The sequence below is a fragment of the Spodoptera frugiperda genome, chromosome 28, assembly GCF_023101765.2.
Source record: "Spodoptera frugiperda isolate SF20-4 chromosome 28, AGI-APGP_CSIRO_Sfru_2.0, whole genome shotgun sequence".
Lineage (NCBI taxonomy): Eukaryota > Metazoa > Arthropoda > Insecta > Lepidoptera > Noctuidae > Spodoptera > Spodoptera frugiperda.
Genome location: NC_064239.1, coordinates 13,789,823 through 13,807,640, shown reverse-complemented (window position 1 = coordinate 13,807,640; position 17,818 = coordinate 13,789,823). Strand labels below are relative to the sequence as shown.

Here is a 17,818-nt window from a genome sequence, read left to right as displayed (position 1 = left end):
AGGTAGGTCGGCCTTAGTGGCGTTATATTTCAGAAGTAGAATGCTTCTGACTGCTCAGGCGACTCACTGCGACTGCAACGCGAGCTGGTTTCGCTCGATGTCCCTAATTATCTCGTCATACTGAAGGCGATATTTATTTACTGCGAGGCCGGCACGCAGTCTGATACTCTTCCATATCACTGTCGAGCCACTCACAGAAGGCACACTTTTATTAATTTGTAATCACTATACTTCGATAACTAGCTACGTATCATTCTCTGCTATTTTGGTGTTATCGAGGACGATTAATGCTTGTAATATTTTAATTGTGATTGCAGACGAGTTGAACTTAATAATATTGTGGTTTTCCGTGTTTAATTTATCAGTTACGTTTCACTGACCATAGCATACCCTCTGTGTTGATATTGCACAGTGAGACGGTCAGACAACGCATACAACAGACTACTAATAACATAATTAGATTTAAGACGGTACACACGTGCGGCCGGCGCTCGTATCCTATCGTACTCGGCTTTATTAAATTTTTCCACGCGGCTGATAAGGATATGCTCAAAGCGGGGAATCAAAATCGCTCGCAGTGATATCCACTAATTCCTAGTCAAGTGGTTTAAGAATAAAGAAGCAATAATAGCGCACCTACTTCATTACTGCAAGAAGCCATGCCACTCCAATTGCCTTGCTATGTCAAAACACTTTACAAGGTGTTAGTAACTATTTTGAGTGCTCCTTATTCGACTTATTTTTGACGTGGACCTTATACAGGCATTTTTGAACCCTCAAACTAAAAATGTCCGTCTATCAATCTGTGTTTAAAGTTAGCCATTAGACGTATGTTCGTTATCATTCACTCAGGCTGATGTGTAGATAGCAATGATGTCCATAACACTCGTAGATAATATTGTAGGTAAACACTTTGCTTTACACAAAAAGCGGACAAAATAGTTAGATATTTGTCAGATTTCTCATCTTCAGTTTTGGTTACAGTGTCTTATAGTCAGGGCACGAATATTATTCCATTATTATTTACAGTACGTGCTTTACCGCTGTACTATGTATAATCGAACACCAATATGGAAGTACTGTCAAGGCCATATGGCCAGCTAATCTCCCGTGGCCCTCGGCCGCGTGTGCTAGAGTACACACAGCTGCCTGTTTACTCAGTGGCACCCACAGATATATTGTAACCTAACTTTTAGGACTACCGCAACTAAACTACACAACTGACCACTGTACTAGCACAGGGCAAAGCGTGTGTCTACTTCTTTGTTAGGTCGAATGTACTAGTAGGTGTGCTCCAAACATTTTTCATTATAGGCATCCTTCTCCCAGACTAGTAATACTAAATCTGCAATTAGCCGTCACAAATAATATTGGTGCTATAAAATAGTAGAAATAGGAGGCGTTTACAGGTCCGAGACGATTAGATGTAGGTCTAACTTTTTCCAACCGGTTCAGTCTAGGTAAATCCAGTTACGCCACTTAAAAACCAGTTGTTTGTGCTCTTTTACACCTAATCTAGTACATACTAGCTTTTGCCCGCGACTTCGTTCGCGAGGAATAGTGACTTCCGGCAAATTTTTGGTTTTAACCACATAGTTCCCGATCTCGCGGAATCTCTTCAAAAATGAGACGTAGAAGATATTCCAGGGAACTCTTCAAAAATCAACATAATGAGCTCTGCGTTTGAATTTAATAGATGTATACTCACTTAGGGCATTGAAAAAATAGTTTAAAAACGGACTTAAACTAAAGAAATATTATAATCTTTCCGAACTTAAGATGAAAACTAACTTAAAACTAAAGAAAGCTACGAATTACGAATTTATAACAATTAAAAAAGAAATTATATTACAACCTATCCTCTATGCTATAATAACCAAGCTTAAACTAAATAATTTAAAAGAAACGACTTAAATCTAATCTATCTAATTAATTAATAAATTAGACTTACAATTTTATTAAAAAAACTAACTAACTACAGTAACTACTAATAATCGATATCAAACTAAACCTACGTTAAATAATTTAACCAGAAAACCCAACAAATAAACTTATTAATTGACAAATACAATGAAACCAATTTATTTAGAAATATACGAAACAGCAGGACCACTACAGACAAATAATCATACGACTGGTAATACCTATGTAATACCTATGTCCTTTCTAAGGTTCTAAACTATATTTGTACAAAATTTCAACCTAATCCGTCAAATAGTTGCGGAGATTAATGGTATAAGCATAGAATAGTGTTCGACGTGATTCTTTAATTTGACATAACTTTTTTATTTATGAACCGATTGACATGAAATAAACACTAAATGTAAATTGAAGCATACCACAATATATTCGTGAAAACCGCATCCAACTCGGATCAGCCGTTTCTGAGATTAGCGCGCATAGACACACAGACAAACAGACAAAAAAAGTTAATAGGCTAGTATCCACTATGAATAAATCGGATGGATTAGCGTTTACAATTAATGTTTATGATATATAGCTACAAAAAAATAGAACTATTTAGAAAAATAATTAAAGATTGATAATATTTTTAGAAAAGAAAATCGAAAAAAATAGGCATTTAGTCACGTGACAGTAAACGCCAATCAGAGAATGTTACGTCACGCCGTGTCAAACATGGTTGTTGTTGACGTTTTCATTGAAAAGGACGCGTTGACTACTTCACATTTTATTCGTTTATAGCATTATTCTCAAGTTGATAGTTATCATGGAACCAGGTTTTGTTAAAGCAGACAGTAATAACTTGCCTAGAATCGACGCAATTATGCTTGGCCGATTTTTCGCGTCAAACAATGACTTTTGCTCATCGGAATTTCGCAATATCAAAACTTCGATGTAAGTATACCCAATTGTAAAAATATTTAAGCTTAAATTAAAGAAATATACAGTTTCAGTATAAACTAACATATCTATTATGTAAATTTATTTTGTAGAGCAATTTTTTGTTAATTTTGAGGTTAGAATTACGAGGTGTAAACAAGTGATAAATTAATGTGAAATAATTTAATTTCAGGTCATCACGAGCTTCTTACGGAGATGACGCCGTAAGCTATGTGCAGCTTAAGCGAGAAAACAAATTTTGTACTGTAAAGTGCAAAATATGTCCAGAACACAAAGTTCATGCCAAATTATATGGATGTACATTGGTGGTTGATGAAGAAGATGACATTATTCTGTCTGTCCAGTGTCAAGACTGTGTAGCATCACAGGGTGGCTGTAAGCACGCTATAGCGTTCCTTATGTGGGTTCATCGTCGAAGTGAGGAACCATCATGCACTTCTGTGGAGTGCTATTGGAAGAAATCCAAACTGTCTCAAGTTGGTACTACAATTAAATATATGACAGCGAAGGAATTGTCCAAAGGAAATCCCATATTACCAGCAAATCCATCTGTTTTTAATAATTTTTTAGAAGAGGCAAGAAAGAGAAAAGTTGAGGACTGTCAACTTTTAAAATACCAACCTACTTATAGTGAAAGTGAAACATGGGCTATCTCAATGCATCAACTTACTTATAAGTTTAAAGAAAGATGCGTTGAAGATTTTTTGAAGAAAATTGAAATAACAGCATCTTTAATCAAGAAAGTGGAAGAGGAAACAAGAGAACAGTCTAATAGCGCTCTGTGGTTTGAACTGAGATATGGTCGAATAACTGCTTCAAGAGCATTTGAAGTAAGCCGATGCAAAACAAGTGACGGCACACTCATTTCCCTCATACTAGGTGGTAAAATTCCTGATACTCCGGCCATGAAACGTGGCCGTGTTCTAGAAAATGAAGTAAGAAAAACTGTTGAGAGCAAAATAAAAAAAAAAGTTAGTAAGTGTGGCCTCTTGTTAAATTCTAAGTACCCAATGATTGCTGGTTCACCAGACGGAATTTTCGAAGATGGGATAGTTGAAATTAAGTGTCCTATTAGTAAAACAACATATAAAAATTATATAAAAAATGCACTGGCTACAGAAAAATATTATGCCCAAATGCAGCTTCAGATGTATTTATCACAAAAGAAAAACTGTTGCTTTTGTATAGCTGACCCAGACTTTAGTCAAAATAAAAAAGTGGATATAATAAATATAGAATTTGATCCTCAATATGTTGAGAATTTTATCAATAAGTTATTAAACTTTTGGAAAATTAATATATATCCTTTATTATATCAGAGTGTAGAGTGAGTATGTTTGGATTTTAAATAAAAGTAACATTTTAAATTAGTTATATATATAGTTGATGATACTCATAAACTGCATAACTAACAGTGATTCAAATTTAGACTGAACAGGAAGATTCAAATTTATGAGTGAGTCTATGAGTATCACCGACAATACATTCTTGTATTTGTATGTATGTCCGCTAGTATTTTATAAAATAATCTTACACTTTATTCATCAAAGTGTAGACTTAGACTAAGTGTGTGTATGTACATAATATATGTTTTGAATAAAAAAGAAATAATTTTGAAATTTTGTTTTATTTTACTAAAGAATCTTGCAAATTAATTAAAGCACAGGCTATGATTACTATGTCATCGAGTATTTTTACATGTTTTAAATTAACACATGCATGTGGTTTAAGCATATAAAATTCACGTAAGCGCCGAATAACTCTTTCTACGTGTATTCTCAAGCTGGCTATCTGTTTGGTTAGCTTTGCTTGACTTTTGCTCATTTTCACTCCTGTTTCAACGCTTGGAGGCCTTACTAATGTAATATTTGATTTTTTGAGATACTGCTCTACATGCTTAAAGCCCCTGTCTGCCATAACAATCATACCACTTTTTAATGATTTCACAAAGTCACATGATTCCACTACACATGTGTCAGTTGTCCTGCCTCCAAATCCAGGAGAAATATAATTAACCAATCCATTTGGTGTGCATGATATTAAATATTTTATGGTATTTGTTTTTTTATATTCAGACCATGTCAGAGCTTGGTTTATTGCCTTAGATGGCTTTTGGATCTCAATTTCAAGGCAGTTGATAATGCAACTCACATTATAATATTTGTGTCTGAATGCCATAGGTAAGGTCCTTTTAATCATATCCCTGTCTAGCTCCACAATAAAAGGACGCATAAAGCTAGCTATCAGAGGTATATTTTTTAAAAATATCTTGCTTAAACCTGCTGGAGTCATTCCATAATCATCTGTGAGCTGATTAAATTTAACATCCAAACGTATCTTATTTAAACATAGCAATATATGATGTTTAGGAATATTTAATTCAGCTTTTAGTATGTCAATTAAGTAGTAACAACTGCTCGGAACACCAATGTATATTCGAGGTTTCTTTTCAATTTTTCCAATTGTGTGCAACAGTGTCTTATCAACTTCTAGTCTTCTGTCTTCTGCAATTAATTCACTACAGTCAGAAGATGATTGAACTTGTAATGATTGCACTGATGACGAACAACTGTGGGTGGCAACAGATGGTGTATATAAAGATATATCACTATCAGAGTGCTCTTCTTTATTCAATACAGTTCTTGTAACTTTGCTTAGATTGGAGACAGAAGGATATGTTTTTTTGATGATCTCAGCTTTAAACGGGGATGTGGAACTAGATATTATTGATGGCTTCAAGGGTGATGATGCCTGGTCTTTTGTTTTGATATTGATCTGGACAGCTTTACTTCTGAATTTCTGCGTTATACATGCTTGAACTGATTTTTCTACTTTATGCTCACATGTAACTTCTGGCTCATTTTGTTCAACTGTTTGGAAATCTGCAAAAAGTAAAGTAATTAATTTCATAATGATGATTAACTACTTACTTATTGAATAAAATTATTTGTTTTGTTTATTACTCATACACACCTGAACTTGTTTGAGGAGTATCTTCGAGAGACGAACTTGGAATACAACTTTTATCTAATTCATTAAGACACTCTGCTATTGTCGTAATTCTTTGTTTTTTTACTATGTATGGTCGTTCTGTGCTGCTACATGTTCGTTTTCTTCTATCTTCTTGACATTCAAATTTACTTGGAGTACAACCTGGTTTCATGCGCACTTGTGATACTCTTCCCATAACATGATACTCGGTATAATTAAGCATATCATTCGGCAACTAGAACAATAAAACGTGTATGTTAAAACAATGAATATAAATAACAGATTCTAGATCATAAAATCAAAACAAAAGAACTAACCCCAACCACTATTGAGTAAATTCATTTGTTTTCTTTTACATTTATATTGTAAGCAATATGTTGTGAATAATACTTACATCGAAATGATCTTCACAAAAATACATTCTCGATTTTGTTGATAAAGAATGAGCATCATCCCTTCTTGCTAGAGTTAGCCACTTTCTTCGTATTTTTACATCGTTTGGAACATATATAAATAATTTGTTTGGCGTATTTATGCTTGTGCTTGTACACTGGGGCACTACACAGTTCTTGTAATACGAGGGATTCATTTTTCAATAAATAAAACACTGATACTCTCCGTTCTCTGTATACAAACACACTTGTTTGCCAAGGCGTGACGTCATCCAAGACGCCATGACAGTCTTAAGCGTTTTAGAGGATAATTTGAATTGGTTTTTTTAAATGCAAAATACTTATTGTGAATAACGCTATTTTTCAAAAATATAGGGTTTTTGGGGTAAAATAAACATCAAAGTATATTTTAAACCAATTTTTCAAATTTAGTTAATTAGCCTATTACATTTTTGGGTTCGACATCGACATAACAATAACCCCTGCTATTTTTTTTATTTTTATTTTCAATGTACAGACAGCACTTTTCTACGATTTTATTATATGTATAGATGTATAGATTGGAGACTAGGAACTCGGAGATACCGAGCCAGTCAGCTCGTGTGGAGGAGTGCCACAAGTGCCACGAACAATGGTAGACGGATGTTAGTACTGAATTTGTTTATCATTAGATACATTCAATCTCCACAAAACGGTACTCCTTTTCTGGACTTCTAGTAACTACATTGTCCGAACTAGGCTTCAGTGAAATTATTGTAGATCGGGATTTATGTTTCCAATTCTTAAAAACTTATTTTTCATTGTTTTTATATTAAAGCTGTTTTATTACTTACTTTGTTCGATTAGTTAATTAAAATATTTTCTACTTAATCAAATCAATAGCAAAGATAATCGAATAATTTTTCATGTCATGATTCGTAATGTTTTAACGGTGCTCATAGATGTCAGATAGAAAACTAAGTACCTATTTAATTGAAAGGTAGAGCTAGAATGAACAGAATCTACATATATGATATAGCAGACAAAGTGATCAGTTTGTATCGCAGTGCCATGTATTAAGTGCAGGTAGTGAAACTAAAACTTGTGCACGGTAAACAAGTGGTATCGTGCGAGTGTGTTATGTTTTGATATTAATTCGCTATCGAGCCGCGATAACCCTGCACATCGGCAGTTTATCGAGCGGCGTGTGTCGCTAGAACGTTCAGTAGCCGCCTAGCCACAGTAGCCACTGCCTAGCCGCTCGCTAGCTGCCAGCACTAGCATGTCGCGGTGACGACCACCCTGCTCAGTAGCCACTGTACATATTATGCGTGAGCAGGACTGTAGCTTACGAGGATCTCTTGCGACACATTGGTAAGAACTTTGTACTCATTTGTTTAGGAAAGTGATCAAATAAATCCATAAATTATACTAACTACATGGTAAAAGGCGAAAGTTTTTGACGATGTAGCAGTAAAGCAGCTTTAGCTACCATCTAGCCTTGTAAATGGTACATAACTACAGGACCACAATAATATACCCTACAAAATGGAACAAAAACGTCATAAGAAAGATGGCAGGCCTTTTTATGTGGCCTCGAAAGATTTACTACATGTACAAAACACATTCGGTGAAATGCTCGTCGATCATGCTGGAACAAAAAGCGGAGTTGGCGGCTGATGCGAGCGAGCAAAACAATCGTGAGACCGTACATTACATTCATAGCACCGCGCGGCACTGCTCGGCCGGCAGTCGGTAGAGCACTGGCACTGCTCTGTCGACGCACAATCATCTCGTACGTTCTCGTCTTATTATTGGCGAAGCATTTGAAAATATTTGCGATCATTTCCTACAGAGCACACAAGTGTACTCATGTAAATTGTCCTACACTCAATACACACCACACATTAAAGAACCGTGTACTTATTCTCAGCCTCACGTAACTTTACATTGACCACTTTTAATACACACTTTGTACGTACTCAGTAAAAATATCGAAGCTTGTCCTTGACAGTTATCAGGGAGTGCTGTGTCGTGTTTGTTCAGGTGAATGCGCGCGCGCAAGGCAGCGTACGCCGCGGTTGGCTAGCCTCTATGTTGTCTTAAACTATGTGACATCATGCTTGTAAATAGCCTCATTATTAGATGTGCATGGCGGTGTGTAGTGTGTGGCGCGGTACCTCACATTTATTTAGTCCTTATTTTACGCAACTATTTGGACTGAAAACTGAGGAGGTTTCTAATATTGTTTGCGTTTCTACATGTAACTATATGGTTCTTTGTTATAACAGCTCCATTGGGTCAATTCTAAAATTACCTATTACATGGAAATTTTGGTGTTTTTTATATTATAGCCTTTTTCTTATTATTCTCTGAAATAGTAACTCGTGTCCAGCAGTTAGTTTTACTACGACAGGATAAACCTGACAAATTTCGGTTAGGTTACCATTTTCAACACTTGTGTGTAATGATGTAGCGTTACAGTACCGCGATAAATCGGACCTTGTATGTATTATCACTGTAAGTGCTATCAGATTGCAATTCCTACGTGTGCGCATTTTGAAGCTTAAAACCATAAAAACTAAAAGAATGATGGCTCTCGATGGTCTCAGATTTCGGCTTAAGTAACGCAACGTAATGTCTAACACAACGTGACTGCACCAATGTTCCTTTTCATTCTTTTGCCTCCGAGTAGCTACGCGGAGTGCGTTGTTAATATTATGAATAAAACATATATCCAAAAGTGGATAAATTAATTGGTGGCCATTTCTCCGAAGCCCTGGCTCACGAGAGATGGCTCCCGGATGCGATACCAACAGGGTTGCCACCAACAATTGGTGAAAAATTGTGGCCAAGTTCAAAAATCAAGTTGACAATTTCACATAACGTATATGGCGGATGGCTAATGAAGATATTTATAATTCCTAATGAAGCGAATATATTTCAGAAGAAGAACACTTACCTTTTATCATTGCACAAAACTATCCAATGACTTTATGAAAAGACTTGATGGGTCAGGTCATAATAACGATTTTTTTGCCAAATAGAGATAGCTTCATCTATTCGTCAAAATCAAACTATCTTGTAGCTGGAATCCCATGGACATGTACACCATAGAGCAATACACAATAATACTAAAATATTTACTATTAATAACAATTGTCATGTATTAGGTTGTTTAAATTTTGTGATTCACTCAGTGATGGTAGCCCTGAGCGTCGTGAATCGCGTTTCTCTCCATCAATTGACAATGCGCAGTGAATGGGCCCCCTGCGCGCGCGCATTCCCTACGAGACGCGCGTTGCTATATGTGGTGTACAATACATAGGTAGTGCAGTGTGCACGTATCCACTGCATGTACTATGTGGAGCTGCAAAAACTACGGTGACAGAGTAGTGCTGCCGGCCGGGCGGCGGCGGCGGCGGCGGGCGCTCCTGTCAGACGGGCCACCTAACAGTATCCTGTCGCGTCGCTCACAACTTATGAACCCCTCTCTCGTATGTCAATGACGTGGTAACAACTTTTTAAAATCACATTTAATGAGGATTTGTACGTTTTACAGTTCAAGGCAAAATTTAATTTTACTGTACATTGCGTCTAGTTTTACCCCTCTATCAAACCAATTTCATATGTATCTAATCATGTAAATGACTCTCTGGTATATGATTACTGAAATTGCTTGGTAAATTCATCAAACACGCTATTACAACAGGTAATTTGCCGAATGTCCGTCCATGGATTGCATTACTTCGACATTAGCTTTAGATATAGTGTTCGTGTTTAATGTTTAGTTATAATTGAGTGCATTCCTTGAGACGCTCGCCGCCGCTGCCGCCGCCGCCGCCCGGCGATGTGGCGATGTGGCGGTAGTTTCGCAACGCGCCGTTAATCTGGACATAACGTGGAAGATTACATGCATGTGTAATCAGGCCGCGGCTTGTATCATTAGCGTGCCGATGATTCCTGGGTTCGAGGTCGTGACAATAGCGCGATAACTAATTCTAACAAACAATGCGGTGACCCAACCGCGCGCTGATGTTTTGCTCCATTGTAGCTCGTAAATGTATTACAAAATATTTATAAAGTCTTGTTTAGTTGTTTAGGATATCGCGGAGCACAGGACCGGATGCTCGGTCGGACCGGCTCGTTCGCCGTTCAACACAAGATATTATTAAAACCAAGAAATTGGTGGTCGCTTTAGTCACATGAATGCAAACTATTTAGAGGTCCTTGCTCCGGTCTCATTCTCAGCCGTAATGCCAGTAATCCCGCGTGCAGTAGAATAGAATACAATGAGAATACAATAATATTACACGTAAACCAGTGATTGAATCTTCAATTGTGCTGACATTAAAGTATCTCAGTACACAGTAGCTACCAAAATTCGTGGCAATGCGTTTGGAATATAAGTAAGGCATTATCGTGTTTGACATTGGGGCAGTCGATGTGCGCGGAGTGTGACAACTAATCCAATGCAACTGCTCACTGATTGGCATTGAGGCAAACCATGGTCCCTTGGACGTGAGGACCTTTTTTAAGTAATTGTAATCAGCTGCTTATGTTTTTTTTTAAATCGAATCTGTAAAGATAATCTTTTGATATGTGAACCTCTGAAAGCGTGACTACTTTATGGTAGACATCCTGTCTATTTTACAAGATTTATCGTAGATGGGAAATAATAGGAGTGTGTAAAACTTGCAAAAAGTATTTTAAAAGATTCAACATAGCCGTGTGCTTGCTGATCACAATATCTGCCCTCCGTTGCTGATCATTGAGACGCCCAAAATGTTTTCAATTGTTGAATAATGACTTGAAAGTATCTACGTAAATTCGGATCACGGAAACGCTCTTAAGATGATGTATGATTTGGAATATGTAGGATAAAATGTGCCTTATCTGGTACAAAACTTACAAGCTGGACTGAGGTCTTTTGCTCGTATTAGCTGAGCTTAGATTTGAAATATCTGATGCTAAGCTACACCTAACTGGAAACTCGTAGTTTACTAGGTATCCGGTCACATTAAGCTAGGAAAACTAGGCACATTACGTGTCTCGGACACTTGCCGACGCATAAAATTGACATTTTAAATCCCAAGAAGCAAATACAAGGAATAATAAGAGTCGCGTGCGCAGTGGGCAGCCCATTCGCGCAAGATTATGAGGCTGACGGCCAATCGCTGCGCGACGACCGGCGCCCCCGCCCCGCGCCCCGCGGCCGCGCCGGTCAGCTGGGCCCGTAATCGACGCATAATCAAAACTTATACGAGTGATAACCATATTGCGTGGTGACCGACCGCCCGACACGGTGAGAGAAATTTCTACTTCTTATTTGCATTCAGGCTCGAGGAGAACTGCTTTGGTATTGCTCGGGGGTCGTTTGGCTTCTCGCGCCTGTTATCCTAGTGTTGGTGAAACATAACTCGTGCAAGCTAGGTAGGCACAGACCTAGACAGAATTTGACACGTTGTACATATTTTTTCTATTTTCTCCGCCAGTTCTTAAACGCAAGGTTAACACGTAGCATGCACATCGGTGTACTTATTTAAAAAGAGTTTCAGTGTATTTGGTGAGCGCATGTTATCGGCAACTGCCACTGGCACTGAACTTATGCTCTTGTTATCTGAAGCATTCTCTCAGGTGGAGTGCACCGTATCCGCGCAACAATACAGTATCACGCTCTTAGTTTCCTGTGCCCCTGTGCCTGTCTGCATTCCATGTCAGCGGAGGTTGGCCCGTAGCATCCTCGCTGCGCTTCACACTTGAGCTCAGGAGTGCACACTAGTAACTTGTCACTTGTATATGCTGCAAAGCAGATATTTCAGTTCGTGAGCTCTTGTTTACTTTTGATGGAGCTCAGACTTGCGTAACTCAGTTTTTTGTGGTTACAGGTGCCTACTATTACCTCGCTGGGTTTTACTAGGCTGCTAGTTACTATAATGGTCCAAAATGGTCCAAAGTGCAATTTGCATACTTATTGTTACTTTGGATTTAATTGTCTTTTACTAAAATTTACCTGTTTTATTGAGTATTTCATGTCAGTTGTGTGTAGTTCAACAGTTGTCGAGGTTTCTGTTTAGGGGTGTGTACAGATCAGTTTATTATTGCGATTGTCCTGGGTCGAACAAAAAGTGATTAGCTACCAACTACTTTAGCATGCATGTTTATAGTAACCTCACCGTCTAGTGACAGTAAACAGAAAAGATATATAGTTATCTACCAAGATGGCTTCTCTACATGGTACCTGGTAGCCAGTGCCAGTCCACGTTAATGTTCTGGAAGTTGTGCATTTAATGATTTGTATTGCATCACACCTTATAATAGCCGAGTGACTGCTATAGATTGTACATTGTAAAGGGTTTCTATATACAATATACATATATCTATCTTATCTTAGATAAGTAATAATTTGCATACACAAGTTACACCTTTGTCATCGCGTATTATTGAAATCTACAAGACAAGGAATCGAATCTAGCAATAAAAATAATTTAACAAACAAGAATATTGTAAATCCATTACTGCCTTTCAAAATTTCGATATTCTATGCTTTCTGTCCGGCTTGGGGATCCGATTAGTATTCGAGGCAGTTTCTTCCTTTGTAGATAAATGATTATACTTGTATCATAGCATGTATAGATGTTAGACCCTCTCGCGGCGAGTTATGTTGTGCAGTTACCGAGATATAACGGAGATAGCGCGCGGTGTTGCGCAACTTTACATTGCCATCAAGTTGATGAGCTCCCCTCGGTTGATATGTTGCCGCATTAAGTGGCCGCCCAACTAACTGCTTATCTTTGATATTTCGCTACACGGAGAAGGGACTTTGGTAATGATAGTAGTTTGTTACTTCAATTTCCTGGTGCCAATGTGGTTCTGCTCGGACAAAAACGTCGCTACGGCTGCACTGTAAAACGTGATTTCCGTCAACATATCTTAGCGAGTGGTTATTAGTATAAGTTATGTCACGGCACTGGTCGGCCCGGTCTCGGGGGCCTGTTTTTACTAATATCGTTTTTTACGAGATGTTCTGCGGGAGCGAGGTGTGCGCGCCGCCCGCCGCCGCCGCCGCGCGCCGCCGTGCTGCTCCGTGTAATGAGCAACCCTACGCCTCCGCCGTCTCGATGAGGTTTTGCTTAATCGTTATTTTTTAAGTGACGCGACGGAAACATTAAATTTGAAACCAGTTTATCAGCGTGGACCGGCCTCTGCTTACTGCTAACTTTATTCGTGCAATTTCATCCGCGGGCTTTCTGACAGCCGTATATCAAGTGTCTTCTGCCAATTAGTAGCTGGCAGTATAAGTAACTGGCATGTTAATCAATTGATTAGAAACTTGTTTAGACTTTAGAAGTTCCTGTTGAAATATTATAAATTCAGTGTTAATTTTTGTTTTGTGCCGGTATCGAGGAGAGGCGCACGGTTGGTCCTGTGCTTGTCTAGTTACATAACTTTATAGCATGTGTTACATAACGCGTAGGTACCTAAACTACACATAGTTGTGGTAGGTCACGCCACAGGACATTATCTATAAAATTATGAAGTGGACGTGTGTTGTGTGCTGTGTACAACTGTCCATGTTTCACTATCATTACACAGCGGCATCATATAGTCACATGCCGTTCATTGTCCGGGGTCCGGTCTACTATGAATGCACCTGACTATCAGCGGATCAGCGTAATGTCAGGGTAATCTTAATTTGTCCATTACTGCGCGATAGTACCTAATACCTATATTTCATGTACCTAGTACATGGTAGGTTTTCAAGCAACTTTATAATGTTAAAGTCGGTGTGTATGGGTGATGACATTGCTGTAGACTGCAACTCAGAACTTTTCGTAATTTTCTTCTTAGAAGTGATAATTGATTTTGACGCAATTTGTATTATTTTCCTCCTGTTTAGACTTTCTTCGAGATTTCAAATCCTCAACTAACACCTACACTTTAATCCATAAATCCATACACGATCGACGTTCATATTTGTATTGCTTATTCATCTTTCTCACTCTCAACAACTCCAAGAGAGACAACAGCTGTCCAGTTTCGCTATAGTAAGGTACACGCGTTTTCCGTGTATCACCAAGTCGAACTGTTCCACTCGTCATCGATCAAGTGCACCTACTTAAATGAAGCTTGCATAATATGGCCACTGTGGGCAGGCCGTCGAACTAAAATTCGATCGTAAGTCGCGAGGCAGTGTCCTTAAATAGCTCACAGCTATTGCTCACTTGATATTACTCTATAACACTACTGCAGGGTGCTTGCAGATGCTTGATGTCACTGCTTCCTTATTTTGTGTAATCCATATTTGATAGAATTCATTGGATTCGTGTGATGTCATACATTGTGTAGTTAATTCGACAATGTTGTTAAATTTTGCTCTGCAACACTGCTAGAGTTACTTCTTTCTTTATAATCATGGGTAACTGGGCTTATTCGATGGTTTATTCCATAATATCCGATAATTGCCATTTCCCTCTTAGAAGTGTAACCTTGGTGTCTTTAAAGCCCGAGTGAATATGTTGCTTATGGGCAGATGTGCTCCTTCGTAGGCCGCATCATCACTTACCATCAGGCTAGATAGCGGCTAGCTATACGTCGACCCATCAAACTTAAAAAAAAAGTTTTCCATTGTACTTAGGTACTCAGACGTTGTCACTGCTGGCACTGCCCTGCGCTCGACCGAACCTGTTGCGTATCAGCAGATTCAACAATCGCCAGCGCGAACTGACTCGGGGACTCGTTGAGATAATACAGCTACGTACTTCCCCCATCATCAATAATATTTATATTCCGAACTTGCTTGTTGTTGCTGTTTATTGTAACTTTATCGTTCGCAATAATTTTCTTCTGTTATGTTTTGGTTTAGTTTTTGGGAGGGTTGTACCTTTCGCTGTAACAAAGATTATTGTTACAGAGTTTATATACAAATGTACCCACGCCAAATCTACGTAGTTTACAACAATTATGATAGACGGATACGAGTAGGTAATGTCTCTTATTGCATTGTCATCGAATATTGAAGTAGGTTCAGTAAAATATAACTAGATTCTAAGGCCGTTGCTGTTGTGGCAACATTGAATGATGGCTGCTAAGTGCAGGCTCTGACAGGCCCGTAATGGCTGCAAGTGTTAGCACGGAGTGGGCGCATAGTGTGTATGGCGCTGGCTCGATGGTGTGGTGGGAGGGAGCTGGGTGCAGAGCGCTGCACAGCGGATCGCGGGCGGCGGGAGGTGCAAACAGTAGGTACTGCGCGGCCGTTCAACTCTGAACCGAAACGGGGTCGAGGAGGTTACCGCGACGCACGCCGCGCGCCCGCTCAGCCACGCAACTGCGAATAGCTCGCCAGATCACAAATATCCGACTAGCTCGCTAGCGTTCTAGCCTTCCGTCTACTTCATCAAATTCTGACGAAAATGATTAAATAGTCTAATATCCTATTTACTCAAAATATCTGTTTGTCTTTGACATAATACATTCTTCCCGTAGTTTAATTTTAAACATTTTACTTCCAGCATGAATACGCATACAAATTATACAGTGACACTGCTTTCCTTGCACTCATTATATCTCGGTTTTACTCAAATGCTAGAGTTGAAGAGTTAACTAGATATCTGGTTGACCTCTTCACAAAAATCGCAAGCGTAGTAAGCGTGATTCAAGAGTTGATAAAATTTCGTTGGCGGCAATAACGGCGATACATTATTTATTTTGGTTTTAAATTGCATTGTGCAGTAAATATGCATAGGAAAGCATGATATATGTGCGGATAATTATTTATGTACCTGTGTACACTGTACAGTATGCACGTAGTACGTGACTAGTCACTACTAACTCATTCTAATGTAATTGTTTACTTCTTCTGGATCAGTATTGTATTCTAATATTACATTTGTAGTGACCTGAAACAACCATTTGTAGAGCAGCACAAATAATGTTTCCGGGAATCGAAATCACAACACATTGCTCAACAGGCAATCGCTCAGCCACTGTACCCACTCGTCGAAGAAGTTTCAATCTTTCAACGAAGCAAACAGTAGCTCCGTAGTGACGCGATGATGCCTCGCGCCGCGCACTATAACGGACACCGCGCCATGTCGCGCTAATTATCGCAGAATACAATAAACACTCTCCTACCGGTGCACGGGACAAACAGACTCAAATCTGGAAGATTTCTCACATTAAATGGACCGTGCCTAGGACGAGGGTTGTATGTAGAACCTACTGAATATTAATCATAGAAGTTCTACTATACCAGTAGAAATTATTGTCATGCTATGAGGATTTCATTAATTTTCGAGTAAGTGCTGCTACTACGGCCAAAATATTAGTGCAACGAATGCCCCGTGGTGCTGCCGCCCGGCTCCAGGGTGTTCGTGATTAGGAAAACACGTTTGTAGCCGAGCTAGACGGTCCCGAGCCAAAGGTGAACGTCCATTTAAAATGGCCCACTCGTCAGACGCAGCCTCGAGTGCCACTTTAAATATAAAATGCCAGCAACTGCTATCTATTATGCTGATGCACCATCGACACTCAATTTGTTTCAATGCTTTATTGTCCCATTCGGACTCGCATTGTACCTAATCATAGGAAATTGCCATTAATCTCTCACAACGTGATACTCAATCGATACGCGAGGTTTTCTTTACTTCTGAATATTCCAGGAAGTTACCTAGTATACTAGGAAGTTATCTATGTTGGTAGGAAAGTGTGTTGATTGTCATATATCTCTATTTTTATCGTAATAGTCCTTGGGTAAAATACGAAACTTACGATAGACGTACGAAGTAACTGTCCACAAGCACAAATTCTTAGCACAGCATCTGAAATTGCTATCTACGCAAGAAGCAGCTATATGATCGTGTTGCCATACTAGTCAGTCATCAGTGCTCTCTAATCGAGTGGTGGTACACAGCACTGCATCTAAAACTCATTAATTCGCAAGGAATTAGCGAAAGGAGTACGAAACCGCGAGGTCGTCGGCCGGCCGGCCCGCGCGGCAACTGGGTCGCGGGCCGAGCCGTGACCGAGCGCAGCCACGGCGCGACACATGTTTACCGCTGCTATTTATTATTTCTAGCCTGTATTGATCCACTGCAAGCCATTGTAAAGATAACTTGTTCCTTATTCTTATATTCTCTGAGGTAACTTCAATCAAAATCCACTTTTTTACCATCGTCAATTTTTTTGCAGTTCGCGAACTTATCGCTAACATACAACGAATTATGCACCAACCTACATAAAATGATTCAAACAATTCGGTATCTTTTGAACATATTTGATGTTGTATCTAATGGCTGTACTGTATAAATCATTGGTTAAGATAATCTTCAATGATTCAACGTTGTACAAAACCCATTATCCATTGAGGAACGGCATGATACAATAACAACATTATAGGTACACGGCAGATCTTTCACGATAACACTGTGATGTAATGTCAGATAAACACAGTCCTCTTGAACCATTCTACAATTAGTGGAAGAGCAAGTATAATAATTGTGGAAAACACCAAACCATTAATCAATACGTCAATGACAGCGAACATCGAGGAACAACACACTCGTTATCTCGGAATATTGAAAAACATACGAGAT

At 38.8% G+C, this 17,818-nt stretch overlaps 3 protein-coding genes across 6 annotated transcripts in view; 2 read left to right on the top strand and 1 right to left on the bottom strand.

Annotated features, from left to right (window-relative positions):
- Positions 1-17,818, top strand: part of LOC118265579 (uncharacterized) — a 51,047-nt gene that overhangs the window by 4,031 nt on the left and 29,198 nt on the right. Inside the window, exon 1 of one of the 4 annotated variants that reach the window (XM_050706174.1) lies at positions 7,442-7,598. The exons of 2 other annotated variants lie outside the window; for them this stretch is intronic. The gene's annotated coding sequence lies outside the window, so the exon portion shown is untranslated. Of the gene's footprint in view, positions 1-7,441; positions 7,599-11,427; positions 11,530-17,818 lie in introns of those variants that run through there. One more of the 4 variants, XM_035578530.2, reaches the window with a different exon arrangement.
- LOC118268522 (uncharacterized) lies at positions 2,408-4,481 on the top strand. The gene is made up of 2 exons (XM_035583056.2): positions 2,408-2,856; positions 3,035-4,481. Exons 1-2 carry the CDS (start codon positions 2,729-2,731, stop codon positions 4,191-4,193), a joined length of 1,287 nt encoding a protein of 428 aa, XP_035438949.2. The 5' UTR covers positions 2,408-2,728; the 3' UTR covers positions 4,194-4,481.
- On the bottom strand, positions 4,383-6,702 carry LOC118271256 (uncharacterized). Its single transcript, XM_035587265.2, has 3 exons — positions 6,248-6,702; positions 5,836-6,088; positions 4,383-5,744 (listed from the first exon to the last, which is right to left on the bottom strand). Exons 1-3 carry the CDS (start codon positions 6,440-6,442, stop codon positions 4,489-4,491), a joined length of 1,704 nt encoding a protein of 567 aa, XP_035443158.2. The 5' UTR covers positions 6,443-6,702; the 3' UTR covers positions 4,383-4,488.

Bases quoted from the DNA above. Each gene is read 5' to 3' on its own strand.
- LOC118268522 (XM_035583056.2), top strand. From the start codon at position 2,729: ATGGAACCAGGTTTTGTTAAAGCAGACAGTAATAACTTGCCTAGAATC. The intron at 2,857-3,034 runs GTAAGTATACCC...ATTTAATTTCAG, and splicing joins CGCAATATCAAAACTTCGAT to GTCATCACGAGCTTCTTACG.
- LOC118271256 (XM_035587265.2), bottom strand. From the start codon at position 6,442: ATGAATCCCTCGTATTACAAGAACTGTGTAGTGCCCCAGTGTACAAGC. The intron at 6,089-6,247 runs GTAAGTATTATT...TTATTGTTCTAG, and splicing joins TTTGTGAAGATCATTTCGAT to TTGCCGAATGATATGCTTAA. The intron at 5,745-5,835 runs GTGTGTATGAGT...TACTTTTTGCAG, and splicing joins TACTCCTCAAACAAGTTCAG to ATTTCCAAACAGTTGAACAA.